This window comes from Bombyx mori, chromosome 5, assembly GCF_030269925.1.
Source record: "Bombyx mori chromosome 5, ASM3026992v2".
In the NCBI taxonomy this organism is placed as follows: Eukaryota; Metazoa; Arthropoda; class Insecta; order Lepidoptera; family Bombycidae; genus Bombyx; species Bombyx mori.
The window spans coordinates 4813633-4829488 of NC_085111.1; the positions used below are offsets into that span (position 1 = coordinate 4813633).

General features: G+C 37.1%; 1 protein-coding gene across 1 annotated transcript in view; it reads left to right on the top strand.

Annotated features, from left to right (window-relative positions):
- LOC101740301 (prolyl endopeptidase) overlaps window positions 1-15856 on the top strand; it is a 45216-nt gene that overhangs the window by 17051 nt on the left and 12309 nt on the right. The window contains exons 3-7 of the mRNA XM_038011349.2: window positions 3586-3809; window positions 4794-4981; window positions 5422-5504; window positions 12521-12663; window positions 13505-13664. Coding sequence (XP_037867277.1) covers window positions 3586-3809; window positions 4794-4981; window positions 5422-5504; window positions 12521-12663; window positions 13505-13664 — 798 coding nt within the window. The remainder of the gene's footprint in view (window positions 1-3585; window positions 3810-4793; window positions 4982-5421; window positions 5505-12520; window positions 12664-13504; window positions 13665-15856) is intronic.

Below are 15856 nucleotides of genomic sequence, written 5' to 3' on the forward strand. Positions count from 1 at the left end.
TTCAATTCTGGATAGAAGTGTATTTTTTTTAACCTACCTATGTTGATAGCCTTGAGAGTCCATTTCAACTCCGCCTTAACGTGTAGGTGAGCTCACGTGGCTCAAACCGGGAGTGTTGCTAACACTGGCCCTAGCAAGAGCAGTGCTTCGCAGAATCTACCACCGAATCGGAAACGCGACCCATTGAGAAGATACAGCGAGAAACTCGTGGGAAGTGTCTATGGATTAATTTACTCGTCGAGCCCTTCGTCGCAAGCGACGGGTTGGGCGAGAACGGTGACCGGCAAGAATGGTCGGGATAACCACCACACAATTAAGGCTTCAGTCTCGCATCCCAACATAGATTGCATTGGGCATGGTCAGCTAAACCATGTAGGACAAAAAATAAAATCTCACCCTTAAATAGGGCAAATCCGGTATTAGCATTGTCAACTTCAAGAAAATTAAGAGCTGAGATAATTGAATGTAACGCAAATAATAAATAATAGGGAAAATATAGAAATCTATCGATAATGTATTTCGAGCCAACAATGAAAGAGTCAAACAAGCATGCCATTATACAAAAGAATCTCACAAACGATTTTAATAAATAAACCTTCAGTCAAAATGGTAATTGTGTTCACTAATGTAAATTTAAAAAGAACATATTTTCACGTCTATCACAATTTTGTATTATTAATATGATAATATAACACGTACAACCTTGGAGATAATTACATAATTTACGCTGTCCAGTACTTAGAGATTTTTTGTTTTGATTGCATACCCGTGAACTATTGAAATAATAATAATATAACATGACTTACACGAAATCTGAAAATATTACACACACAAACAGTAAACAATTTTCATTCATGTAAAAAAAAATATCTTCCTGTCGAACTTTAAAGAGTCAATCTTCACAGCATCGTGTTAAATGAAAAAGGTTTTTTTTTATTTTTGCGGTTTCTACCGAAAGCACAGAAAACAGTCAATACTTCCTAAGCCTTTGTCATGAAACGGTCACTGACCTCGATCGAGTTACGAATACACCAAACAATATTATTTGATACGAATAGACCGCACACACAAAAACAGCATAAGCGAATAAGTAGAATCAAAATAACGATATTCAGTTGTTTCTTAATTGTTTTCTGTAGCACACAGGAGAGTGTACAATTATTTTCAACAAGCAATTACGTCTGTTTTTTTTTCCTTAAACGTTTGACATTAAGCGTCAAAATCGACTAATTAAATCAAATTCCTAAAGATTCGCATTACTATAACGGTAAACGCTGTTGCGAAGTCATTATGTATTCAATTAACGTTTTCCAAACACGTTTTAAATTCAAAAGGTTATTATGTTTATTCCATGTACTTTCGGACCTTGGACCCGTATGCTCATAAATATAAAAAGTAACGTTTTGTATTCAAGAAGAAATATTTATTTTTAACTAGCTGACCCGACAGGCTTCGTAGTGCCTCAATCGATAAATTGAGACCTAAAGTTTTGTGTAAAATAAACTTAAAATAAACAAAAGGAATCCGTCCGACGGGGGACACATCAAAGGAAAAACAACATTGTTATTTTTATTTAATTCCGAGCATTTTCATATTTATCTACCTTTTAAACCTTCTCTGGACTTCCACAAATAATTCAAGACCAAAATTAGCCAAATCGGTCCAGCCGTTCTCGAGTTTTAGCGAGACTAACGAACAGCAATTCATTTTTATATATATAGATGTGTTCTAGGATGTTCGGTCGAACGGTTCGACGACCACTAGGACTCGCAAAATTTATTCCAAAATAAAAAAGTCAAGAAAAAAAAAACAGGATTTGAACGAAGCGTAAACGCTTTATTTGCGCGTTAAAATTTTATACGAAATATATTTTGAAGCGTTGACTCGCGAAACCTGTTGCAAAAACGAAATGTCATAGAAAAAAAAGCTTTAAATCAAATTTAAGCGCATGATACTGGTCGAAATTACAGAGGGCACCGATAGACTGTCATAAAAAAAAGATATTTAAATACAGTTTTTGTAATAAATCGAGTTTCTGGGTACATTTCAACTGAAGAAAACGCTTGCTCATTCTTCATTATTACCCAATATCAAAGTAATCAGGGTTTGCACTATGAAAACTAACGTATGAATGAATAAATGGCGCTTTTGACGGGAATATGAGGAAGGAAGTTATACTATATTACTTTGATTATTTAATTACTTATTTATTTGTCTTTATGCATAACAGCACAGTGGCGGACTTAATGCCTCCCCGGTAACCATACTCGTCGAACTCGACAAAGAGTTCGATATACAACCTAACCCATGCATCAGCTCGCTGAGTTTCTCGCCGGATCTTCTCAGCGGGTCGCGATTCCGATCCGGTTGTAGATTCATTCGCGAAGCAGCTGCTCTTGAGTTGTAAGATTGAGGTCTCCTTCGGAGGCGCTCAGGCATCTGTTAGCAACCGCGCCCCTCTTGGCTGAGCCTTGGCTCGCCCATCTGACCTAGTGAAACAGGAACGGCCTCCGGGCCACCAGTAATCCTTCAATCCAAAAAAAAACTGAATGCCTAAACTATTCTCTAGCAGTCAACCAAGGGTGGTGGAGAGTGCAGCGGTGCATACACTCCATAAAACAAAAACATAATTATATTTACAAAACAGTTAGTATACATTCATACACATAACAGACAATGTTGTACAATCATAAAATAACTAGCTTTTGCCCGCGACTCCGTCCGCGTGGAACGGTTACTTTGGCATAACGGTAAATTTTACCCCCACTTCATTTACGTAAAAAGTGAAAATATTTTTGAATTATAGAATGTTAAAGAGTTATTTCAACCCTCATTTTGAAACATTCTTTATTGGTGCTCCACTTGTATTGGTTTTATTGTAATGTTATATAGCCTTATAGCCTTCCTCAATAAATCAGCTATCTAACACTGAAAGAATTTTTCCAATCGGACCAGTAGTTCCTGAGATTAGCGTGTTCAAACAAACAAACTCTTCGGCTTTATAATATTAGTATAGATATCCAATTTGAACATAAATATTTATATTCTCATTAATACAAATATATTCATATATACACAATATATTAGACAGACATTCATCGGACATGAAAAAAAGAATACATAAGTATCAAGCAAGTTTTGAAAAAGTTCTCGTTGCTAGCGGCTGGCTATACCTACTACTGCCATTCCTGATTCTTATGAACAACGACGAACAGGCCGCTTACTCATCCGCTTAGAGAGCCAATAAAAAGTTATGCAAAATTACTAAAAATTATATTTAACAATTTCGGTATATTTAGAACTAGCGACCTGTCCTCGCTTCGCTTCGGCAACTGTAATTTATTATTGATTTCTCCACTATTTAATGGATGTTATTATACATATAAACCTTCCTCTTCAATCACTCTATCTATTAAAAAAAAAACCGCATCAAAATCCGTTGCGTATTCTTAAAGATTTAAGCATACATAGGAATATAGGGACAGAGAAAGCGACTTTGTTTTATACTATGTAGTGATACATCAGGCATCATTGACTGATCAATCATTTTAAATTTATGTTTGGAGTATTTTTTTTAATTCTCAGATCAAAGATCCATACCGTTGGCTCGAAGATCCAGATTCGAATGAAACCAAAGAATTCGTCGAGGCTCAGAACAAGATAACGCGTCCGTATTTAGACGCGTGTCCCGTGCAGAAATCGATCAACGAGAGGCTGACGGAACTGTGGAACTACCCTAAATATTCATGTCCCTTCAGGAAGGGCAGCAGATACTTCTTCTTCAAGAACACCGGTCTGCAGAACCAAAAGTGAGTGAAAAAGATCCAATATGTGTATTTGATGTACAAACTAATCTCTTATCATATAACTATACTGAGACCTTAGAACTTATATCTTAAGGTGGGTGGCGCAGTTACGTTGTAGATGTCTATGGGCTCCAGTAACCACTTAACACCAGGTGGGCTGTGAGCTCGTCCACACATCTATGCAATAATAAATAATAATAAAAAATAACATTTAAGAAAAGTACCCATAATATATTTAAAGTGAAACGATTATTAAATGAAATACCGATAGTGCTATTTAAGTTCACTTGCGTTTGGACAAACCTTAACACTATCAAAAAGTCTTTTATATTTAATACGATTTATAACCCACGAACTTAGCTGTATGAGTGAACATGATTTGTTTCAATCGATGTGTATGTCAATCGATTTTCAGTAGAAATAATCTTATCGGTATTCAATTCAATCTTACAAGTGCAAGTGATTTAATAATACCACTTATTTTACAGTGAAATCAATTTTCATATTAAATATGAAATTACACATCATCTCGTTTTTACATTCGAACGGCCTGCCACCGGAGTAGAGTTCATCCATACTACTTATAACTGCGTTCATCCACAATGCGTTTTCAAAGATCTTTTCAGCAGTCTACCATGGTTAGGTTTTCTTCATTTTTCGTCCTTAAATCCGTCCTATTGCTCTTGTAATAGGTAATGTTGTGTATAAGAGATGCGACATCTTCAACGTTTATGTTATATATATTTTAAATTATAGATAGAAAAATAAATATATAGTATTTTTTTTAAATGCTTCATTAAAATATTGGACGGTACCCGTTACTAACGCGCGCGCTGGCCTGTAACAGGTATACTACGCGCATGCGTTACGGTTCGAGTGCCACGCATTCACATTCGCTCTGTCTCTTTCTAGTACGGTAGCGTTAAACGTTTAACGCAACCTTGTTAGAAGTCGCATTAGAAGTTTCACTTCAAAATGTTGTTTTAGTGCGTTGTACGTGCAAGATGGTCTCGACGGCGAACCTCGCGTCTTCTTGGACCCGAACACTCTGTCCGAAGACGGCACGGTGGCGCTTTCCGGTACCAAGTTCACCGAAGACGGATCCACCTTGGCGTACGGACTTTCTGCCAGCGGCTCTGATTGGATAGCTATACATTTCAAAGACGTTGCCACCGGTAAGCTTACACTCTTACTGTTCACTCTTATTCTCTTATACGACTTTTTGGCGGGAACGCGAGGATTGATGCTGTGTGATTTGTTTTATTTTGTCTACTGAGTGTTTCTTCAGGTTTAAATGTGTAATAACGGTGGTTTATTAACTGTTTGGTATCTGTGAACCTGCACAAATGTGGGAAAATGATACAAAGCCGCTGAACGTAACTTCTCGGGATCCTCCAAAAAGTCCACCGAAAAAGTCTCAGTAAATGACAACCATTTTACTGAGATTATATTTCATTCCGTATTATCTCATTTCATATCATTTTTCACATAAAAAAAATATTTATTATATTTTTTTTTTTTTAAATAAATTAATGCCCCTATAACGAGACCTTTAGCCACTTGTTTATTCAACAGCTAATTCTGTTACTGATTTAACGGTTATGTCGTATTCTAGGCGAGGATTATCCGGAGGTTTTAGAAAAAGTCAAATTCGCTTCGATGTCGTGGACGAAAGATAACAAGGGATTGTTTTACTCGGTAAGTGCATATTGGATTCATATCATGAATGATGATAAGGTCACACGAGGAAAACTTGTATTCTATTTTGTCCGTTTCCATGCCAGTTTGACATTGGAGTACGTAGAGATGTTGAACTTGACCTATAAGCAATAAGCGGCGATGTTTTGTTTGTGTTAACTTTTTTTTCAACTATAAAAATGAGCACGAACATTTATTTATTTCAGGTCAGCTAAAAGTCATTAAAAAAAACAGTGCACGTGCAACTCGGTGACGTGAAACTTATTTTTCGATGTGTAGTATTGTGGTTTTCTTCATTTTTCGTCCTTAAATCAGATTGCTCTTGTAATAGGGAATGCTGTGTTTATGGGATGCGACATCTTCAAAATTTAAATTATATGTATTTTAAAGTATATATATAAAAATAAATAAATATATATATTTGTTGAGTTGGGTAATCTATGTTATAGGTATAATCTGTGTCATTGCATTTTTTTCCCTCCATTACTGCTGCAAAAAGTATACAAATTGTTTGTCTCTAAAAAGTTACGTTTAATAAATTCTATAAAACTATCCAAGTTATTTTTTAAATACGACAAAGTGGGTGAACAAACATATTTTGGTCCTTATCGAACCGGATTTGCAACAAACTCGAGTGTATTCAAATTGACTTGACCTCGGCAATATGAGCAAAATCACAGAACTTATCAATATTCTGGAGGAAAAAGCGGATCTGATATTAAAATGCACGACAAACATTAAAAAATGTCCGAAGACACGTATGACGAAGGGGTACGTAGAAACGAGGTTGAATACCATCGAAGATTACTGGCAAATATTTAAAGAAACACACGACACTCTTGTGAAGTCCCTCACCAAAGAAAAAAGATCGGATATATTATATTTCAAAGAAAATGTGTATAGCAATATTGAAGAGTTATATATGGATACAACATCAGATTTAAAGGATACTTTGTCCAATTTCGTACAAACTGCAGGTACCCCCACACCAATTAAACAACAAGATTTGAATATAAAATTACCCCATATACAATTACCTACGTTTACTGGACATTATGATGATTGGCCGACCTACAACGACATATTTACTTCACTTGTTCATCACAATATCACATTATCTAAAGTTCAAAAATTACATTACTTAAAGGCAAGTGTTGCTGATGAAGCGGCTTCTCTACTCAAACACATATCAGTGACTGAAAGCAATTATGAACAGGCATGGGACATTTTAAAACAGAGATATGGTAATAAGAAACTTATTGTTAATTCACTTTTAAGAAGATTGTTTCAACAACCAAAAATAAACACACCTAATGCCATTCAACTAAAAAGATTATTAGATACTACAACTGAATGCCTGAGCAGCCTACAAAACCTTAACTTACCTGTTGAGTCATGGGATTTAATTATCATCTACATAATTGTGCAAAGACTGGATCCTGAAACACATAAAGCATGGGAAGAGTATAGTTTCCATAGAAATAGTGAAGACCTACCTACTTGGCAAGAAATGAAAAACTTTCTAGATTGTAAATTTAGAACAATGGAATTAGTAACATACACACCTCAAACAAAAGAATTGAAATCTTATAAACAAAAAACATTCCAAATTTCCACAACAGAAAAGATCTGTATTAAATGTAAAGAAAATCATACCCTTTGTCATTGTGAAGAATTTATTAAACTGTTACCAGATGAACGAATTGGTTTTGTGAAGAACAAGAATTTATGCTATAATTGCTTACTACCAGGACACCCAGTGTTTAAATGTCGACTCAGAATATCATGCAGAATCTGTGGTAAGCGGCACCATTCGTTACTACACAAAACAATCAATGGATTAGAGACAAACTATAAACAAGTTGAAGACACAAACATCCAACCAGGCCCTATAAAGGATAATGATGCAGACGTTGCTATACTGTCGCATATGGCGACAAAGAGGTCCACAGCATTGCTGGCCACAGCATTGATAACTGTTAAGAATAGTACAGGACATTATACAGTATTGCGCGCCTTAATAGATCAAGGGTCACAGGCTAATTTTATTAGTGAAAGAGCAGCACAACTTTTGAAAGTCAAAGGAACACCCACTAAGGGGACAATCACTGGAGTTGGATCTACACAAACGGAAGTAAATCTGGCAGTCCAGCTTGAAATATTATCTAGATACCAATGCAATTTCAAGCTCAACGTGGAAGCATATGTGATGCCTTCACGTTTAACAACATACTTACCGTCCACAACTATTGCCGACTCCACACTCACCTGGTCGCATTTGAAAGGTCTCAAGCTGGCAGATCCCACCTTTAATCAACCAGGGAGAGTTGATATGCTTCTAGGTGTAGAAGTATATGCAGCCATTCTGAAAAATGAAATTATTCGAGGTCCTCCTGGCTCTCCATGCGCACAACATACAAGTTTTGGATGGATTCTCTTTGGAAAGGTACACAATGACATTGAAGAAAGGAAAATAACAGTAATGCACCACCACATGGATTTTGATGAACTGTTACACACATTATGGGAGTTAGACTGTGATAATCAAAGAAAACTTACACAAGAAGAGGAACTCTGTGAGAACATTTATTATGAAAATGTTAGGAGAGACAATGAAGGAAGATACATTGTGAAATTACCTTTTAAATCATATGTCATACTAAGTACAGAAGGTAATACCAGGGATATAGCACTAAGAAGATTAACACAACTAGAGAGAAGATTACAGAGAGACATGAAGTTAAGGACAGAATACACTAAAGTGATGCAAGAATATATTGAATTGAATCATATGGAAGAAGTACCAGAAGAAGAATTAGGGAAACCCTCTGTCTACCTTCCTCATCATGCAGTTGTAAAGGATACAAGTGAGACTACCAAAGTAAGAACTGTGTTCAATGCCTCCTCAATGGGATCTAATAATGTTTCCATTAATGATGAGTTACTAGTTGGCCCACAATTGCAAGAAGACATGAGATCATTGGTTATGAGATGGAGACTAAAACGAGTTTGTTTCATAGCAGATATTGAGAAAATGTATCGGCAGATATTGGTTACCAAACAGGATGCAGATTACCAACGAATCTTGTGGAGAATTGATCCAAATTTTAAAGTCAAAGATTACAGATTGCTTCGGGTAACATTTGGAACTGCTTCAGCTCCGTTCCTTGCTGTAAGAACTCTACAACAAGTTGCAGAAGATGAAGGCAAAGATTTCCCTGAAGCAGCTAGAATGATTAAGGAAGACTTCTGGATGGATGACTTATTATCTGGTAACGATACAGTAAGTGAAGCCATTGAATCAGCAAGAAATGTCAGTGACATTTTGAATCGTGGCGGTTTCAAATTACAAAAATGGTCTTCTAACAGTATTGAATTTATGAAAAATATTTCACCTACAGAAAGAAGTACATTGATAAATGTGGATATGAACCTGGGAGGAACTGTTAGAACATTGGGGTTATCATGGAATATAGGAGATGATGTGCTACAGTATAATCTTAATTTGCCAGAAGTGCCACTTACCATTACTAAGAGAAGTATACTTGCTGAGATACAACGCTTATTTGATCCACTTGGTTGGATAGCACCTGCCTTGTTACCTGGAAAACTAATAATACAAAGACTATGGTTGAAAAGACTTACCTGGGATGAAGAAGTAGACTCTGAAACTAAAAGAGATTGGTTAGAGATGAGAAACAACTTAAATTATTTAAAGGAAATTAAAATACCACGCTGGTTACTTATTACTAGTGATGTCATAGAAGATGTGTCAATACATGGATTTTGTGATGCATCAACAATTGCATATGGAGCAGTTGCTTACCTGAGAGTCAAAACTTACAATAATGAATATAAAACTATGCTGATAGCAGCGAAGACTAGAGTCGCACCTGTTAAACCAGTCTCACTGCCCCGTTTGGAACTGTGCGGTGCGGTGTTATTATCAAAGCTCTTGAAACACATCAGTCGTGCTACACGGATACCAAGGAAACAAATCTTTGCTTGGACAGATTCTACCATAGTACTATCATGGCTTACTGGAGACCCGACGAGATGGCAAACATTTGTGAGAAATCGTGTAGTAACAGTGCTTGACAATATTGGAAATGCATGGTATCATGTACAGTCTCAAGACAACCCTGCAGACATAGCATCAAGAGGAATGCTTCTTTCAGATCTCAAAGAATTTAGTTTATGGTGGAACGGCCCTAAATGGCTCACCCATGAAGAAATATTGATGTCTCGCGGAGATAATATTTCTACTGACCTAGAGTTGAGAAGAACAATTATCAATACAAACATAAAAATAGACAATAATCATAATGAAGGAAATTATATACACAATCAATTTGAAAACTTTAACAACTTGATGGAACTACAAAGAACTATTGTGTACTGCAAAAAATTCTTGAATTTTAAACGAAGTAGCGATAACATTAGTACAAAGTGCTTCAGCCCACTGGAGTTAACAGAGGCTCTTGAAACATGTGTGCGGTTAGCACAACATAATGATTTTGAACATGAAATCCACGATTTGTTACAAGGGACTGGAGTAAGTAATAGAAGTGTACTGAAGAATCTCAATCCTTATCTAGACAAGAAAGGTCTTCTCAGAGTAGGCGGTCGATTACGAAATGCGGAAATGGAAAATGACGCTAAATATCCTATGATCATAAGTCATAAGAACCCCATTGCAACATTGATAGTTAGTGATGCACACTTGAAGACACTTCATGGAGGACTCCAACTCACAATGAATTTTGTTAGATCAAGATTCTGGATCATAAGAGTAAAATCATTAATATCAGCTACAATACATAAATGTTTAATATGTGCAAAGCAGAAGGCTAAGGTCCGACACCAACTCATGGGAGACTTACCTGCAGCACGAGTAACACCCACTCGTCCATTCCTACACTCAGGAGTAGATTTTGCAGGCCCACTACAGATTCTGGTTTCCAGAGGAAGAGGCATGAAATGCACTAAGGGATACATATGTATATTTATATGCATGTCAACTAAAGCAATCCACTTGGAACTGGTTGGAGATTTAAGCACCGAGTCATTTTTAGGATGTTTTAGAAGATTTGTTGCCAGAAGAGGTCGATGCTCCCACATTTGGAGTGATCAAGGTACAAACTTTGTAGGAGCCAGTAAAGAATTAGCTAAAATGTGGCAAGAAGCAAAATTAAGTATACCTGAAGATTTAATAAACATTTTAGCTGAAGATGGAACCCATTGGCACTTTAACCCACCTTATAGCCCAAATTTTGGAGGTTTATGGGAAGCTGGGGTGAAATCTATAAAATATCACTTAAGAAGAATTCTTGATAGAACACTTACCTTTGAAAAGATGTCCACCACACTGTGCCAGATTGAAGCCTGCTTAAACTCACGGCCACTATGTCCAATAGATCATAATGATATTGACAATTTAAATGTACTTACTCCTGGACACTTCCTCATTGGAGAAGCTCCAATCAATATACCTGAACCAGATCTTAGCCAAGTGAATGTAAACAGACTGTCTAGATGGCAACATACTCAGAGGATACTTCAAAACTTTTGGCATAAATGGAAGACGGAATATCTCACACGTTTACAACAAAGACCTAAATGGTTAACTTTAAAGGATGAGTTTAAAATTGGAGAAGTGGTTCTGATTAAGGAAGATCACCTTCCTCCGGGTAAATGGGCCTTAGGTCGCATAGTTGAAAAATATCCTGGCTCTGATAACATCTGTAGAGTTTACAGCTTAAAATGTTGTGGTAAATTGATTAAGAGATCCATTAGTAGACTGTGTAAATTGCCAATTAATGAATAACTTTCATTAAACTTAAAATTTGGTTACTTTATAAACTTTATTGTTTTGTTTTTACTTAATTAAACTTAAGTAAATCTATAAATATATTTAATACAAATAGTTAACATTTAATTGGCAATAATGGTTAAAGGATTGGTCAAGAAGGATGTTTAAAAAATATATATTTATTCATGTAAAGTTAATGATACATTAAGAATGACCTAATGTTCATAAAATTCACCTATTTATTATAGGTTGTTTTGTACTCTCTGATTTGTATTTTGAAATCTGATTTATGTTTGATATTGTAAATTCTAGTAATTTGTTTGGTTAAACTCTTGGAGCTTATCAGAATGAAAATTTACAATTTTGCTATGATTTACTGTATGTTTCTCAAAAACTTCGTTTTTGGGGGGGCGGTATGTTGAGTTGGGTAATCTATGTTATAGGTATAATCTGTGTCATTGCATTTTTTTCCCTCCATTACTGCTGCAAAAAGTATACAAATTGTTTGTCTCTAAAAAGTTACGTTTAATAAATTCTATAAAACTATCCAAGTTATTTTTTAAATACGACAAAGTGGGTGAACAAACAATATTGTTTTTTTTTTAATACTTCATTAAAATATTGGGCGCTACTCGTTGCGAACGCTCGCGCTGACCTATAACGCAACCTTTCCGGTTACCGTCCTCGCTGAGCCCGTCACTTGCGACGAAGGGTTCGACGAGTAAATTAACCCACAGACACAGCCCACTGAGTTTCTCGCCGGATCTTCTCAGTGAGTCGCGTTTCCGATCCGGTGGTAGATTCTGCGAAGCACTGCTCTTGCTAAGGCTGGTGTTAGTAATACTCCCGGTTTGAGCCCCGTGAGCTTATCTACTAGTTCGGTGTACAATGTATGGGCCACTATTCATTCGTTAAGACGTATACTGCAAATAAACGTGCAGGACAATCCCGTGTGAACCCAACTTAACTGGTTCGCACCGTTCAGGCTTACTAAAGCCACTACCCTGCCTATATCTGCCTTGAATCTTTTGATTTGAAAAGTGGGGACAGCTGTTCTACAATACTATTGAGACTTTGATCTTATTTTTGTATCCCTATTGAGGCTCTTATTGACTCAAGTAACCCGCTGAGCTCGTTCGCCCAAATTCCCAAATACACCGAACTGACGAAATATTAACAAAAACGGTGTTAATTTTGAACGTAGATGTACCCGAAGCAGACCGGCAAGACGGACGGATCGGAAACTGAAGTGAATCACGACCAGAAACTCTGCTATCACCGGATAAACACGTCGCAGTCCGAAGACGTTGTCGTTGTGGAGTTTCCTGAGGAACCGCTGTGGAGAATGTGAGTGCTGGTATTAGTAAAAACAATAATAAAAAAACAACCAATCCATAAATATCATAACATAAATTCGTTATAAAGCATTTTATTGTTGTTACTAAGGAAATACAGTGGTGGTCGTATAATTAGAAACACTTCTCCCTAGCCTCATAGGCTACCAACTAATAGGTAGGGAAAAACCGTAAGCCGTACTGTAAACCGCAAAGTTATCTGTGCTTGTTTAAATTAAAAAAATAATAATACAAGGCTGTTAGTTTGGTGTCCTGTGCCTTTAACTGTGTTTGTGAATAATAATGTAGGGGAATGATACCCCGCCCCGCTTAGCTTACTATGCTACTAGTAAGCTAACGTATATACGTTGGTCAGTCAGCGGTCATTAACGGACAGCGATCCACCGCGGCTGCTGACGCGAATAGGCATATAATTGTACGTAGTGTTTTATTGACCGCTTCGATAAGATTTTTTTATTGCATAGTTGGGTGGACGAGCTCACATCCCGCCTGGTGTTAAGTGGTTACTGGAGGCCATAGACATCTACAACGCAAATGCGCCACCCACCTTGATATATAAGTTCTAAGATCTCAAGTATAGTTACAACGGCTGACCCACCCTTCAAACCGAAACGCATTACTGCTTCACGGCAGAAATAGGCAGGGCGGTGTTACCTACCCGTGCGGACTCACAAGAGGTCCTGCCACCGCGAGTTTGATTTTTGTTAAACTATGTTATTCTTTCACCGAGGAAGTCAATGGTGAACATTCGGTGGACAACACACAACGCACAATAAAACCTCAACACAAAACCTCACAATAAAAAACTAAAAAATTTAAATATCTTGTCACAGCGTAGCCGACGTGTCTGATTGCGGCCGGTACTTGCTCGTGTACCCGGTGCGCGACAGCCGCGACAACCTGCTGTTCTTCGCCGACCTCAGCAAGCACCCGGAAATCAACGGGAAGCTGCCGCTCATGCCAGTCGTCGAGGAATTCGAAGCCGATTACGAGGTGATCAATCAAACTAAAAATACAGGGTGTTTCTATCACCGCTGTTATCCTCAGTAACACGCAACACTCTCTAGACGCTTTATTATACTTATCCGTTTCAAACACACATGTTTACTGGTGGTAGGACTTCTTGTGAGTCCGCACGGGTAGGGACCACCACCCCGCCTTTTTTTGCTGGGAAGCAGTAATGCGTTTCGGTTTGAAGGATTGGGCAGCCGTTGTAACTATGCTAATACCTTAGAACTCGTAGATCAAGGTAGGTGGGGGCAATTACGTTGTAGATGGTTATGGGCTCCGGTAACCACTTAACACACGGCAGGCAGTGAGTTCACCAAGCTATGCAATAAATAAAAAATAAGATTTTTAAAGGTTTAAAAAAAATCAAGCATTTTTTTTGTTTGCTCACCTAATCCACAGATTCGGTAGAATCTGGCGCCAAGTTCCGTTCAAAAATCCCGTTGTAAACGGAGCGCCAGACTACCGACTGTGTTTACTGTGAGCAGAACAGTTTTTTGAGGTTGCGAAATTTTATTTAATTCTACGGTACTTCTGGTTCCTAAATTGTATATTATATCAATCACTCACAACTTTATTTTACTGATATTAACTAGTTATATCAATTACAACAATTAATCTACTTGAAATTATTAATTTTATCACCACAAACTATGGCTCGCTCAAAAATTTCGATCCTGACTTTTTTCGATGTAAAAAGTGACATGCCACAGACTATAAATATTCGAATGGTAATCTACGGCCGCCAGGGTGCGCTGGAATTATTCCTATTTGTAATGGATTTTATGACCTGGTAACTGAGACCTTTAAGTCATGTCTTATTTTAATTTATATTCATATTTTTATGAAAAATGATATTATGAAGTGAAATGAAATGTGATATTATGGAGTGAAATGAAATGAAGATGATTAATTTGAGACATTAATCAAAAGGGATGAAATGAAATGAGATGAGATGATATGGAATGAAATGTAATCTCAGTAAAATTGTGGTCATTTACTAAGATTTTTTCAGTGGACTTTTTGGAGGATCCCGAGAAGTTACGTACAGCGGCTTTGTTTCATTTTCCCACGTTTGTGCACTTTCACAGATATTAAACAGTTAATAAACCACTATTATTACACATTTAAACCCGAAGAAACACTAAATAGACAAATTAAAACAAATCACACAACTTCACACCTCGCGTTCCCGCCAAAAAGTCATTATTCCTACATAAACTGTAGCTTCAAGGGGATAGTTTGCAGTTCTTATTGAACGGTTTATACATTAAATAACGTTAATGTTGTTACTGTTAGTATTTTAGTTTAAGTACTGCCGAAGCAAGTACTGTTGTTACTGTTGGAGAAACAATTTTGTTTTGTAATGTAATACCGAAATACTTTACGAGATGGCGTTACAAAAAATCCCTTCCCAAAACTATAAAACCGTTGTGATTGTCTACGAATAATAAATAATATAATAACTAATATTTATTCGTAGGTGATTGTTTAAGATGCTATGAATATTTCGGTTTTGATTTCATCAAAATAACTTGAACTTTACTACTGAATTCCGATGAAAATTCTAATTAAGGCTGAGTTAAGTTCAGCTTTTTATTTAAGCCTCTTACTGTAGTTTTTAAATTACATTTATGCGGATTGATGTTTCAAGGCTTTCAGATTTAAATTTAAATTCTGAAATAATTAAGAACAGCGTCATCTACCCTTCACATTTGAAACAAAATTTAATTCGGTTTAAATTTGTAAAAGTTGATGTTGATTATTATTACACTGTAACGCAGCGTTCCGTTTCGCGGGGCAACAGCAACCAAAGGGAATGTGACTCAGGTCCGTGCCGCGACGACCCACCCCGCGCTACCCGCGCCCGCGCATCTGTTGCATCATTCGCACCCCCAATTATGGCAATTAGTGCGCGCCAGACTTTGAAGCGGAATATACGCGTCCCCGGTCGATACCGGAACTGACAACCCGAGAGTCTCATGCCAGTCGGGCACCTAACATTAAACTGGCAGCCCAAGCGCGGGCCCTTTAACTAGTATTTCGGAGTGAATCTACGTAATTACGACACGTACTCGTCGTCAGTCACGGCGTCAATCCGATTTTCAAGACGTTGAAGAAAAAATTGGTTCAACCGCGGGACCGACGCCAACATTTACCGCAAACAACATGGCGTC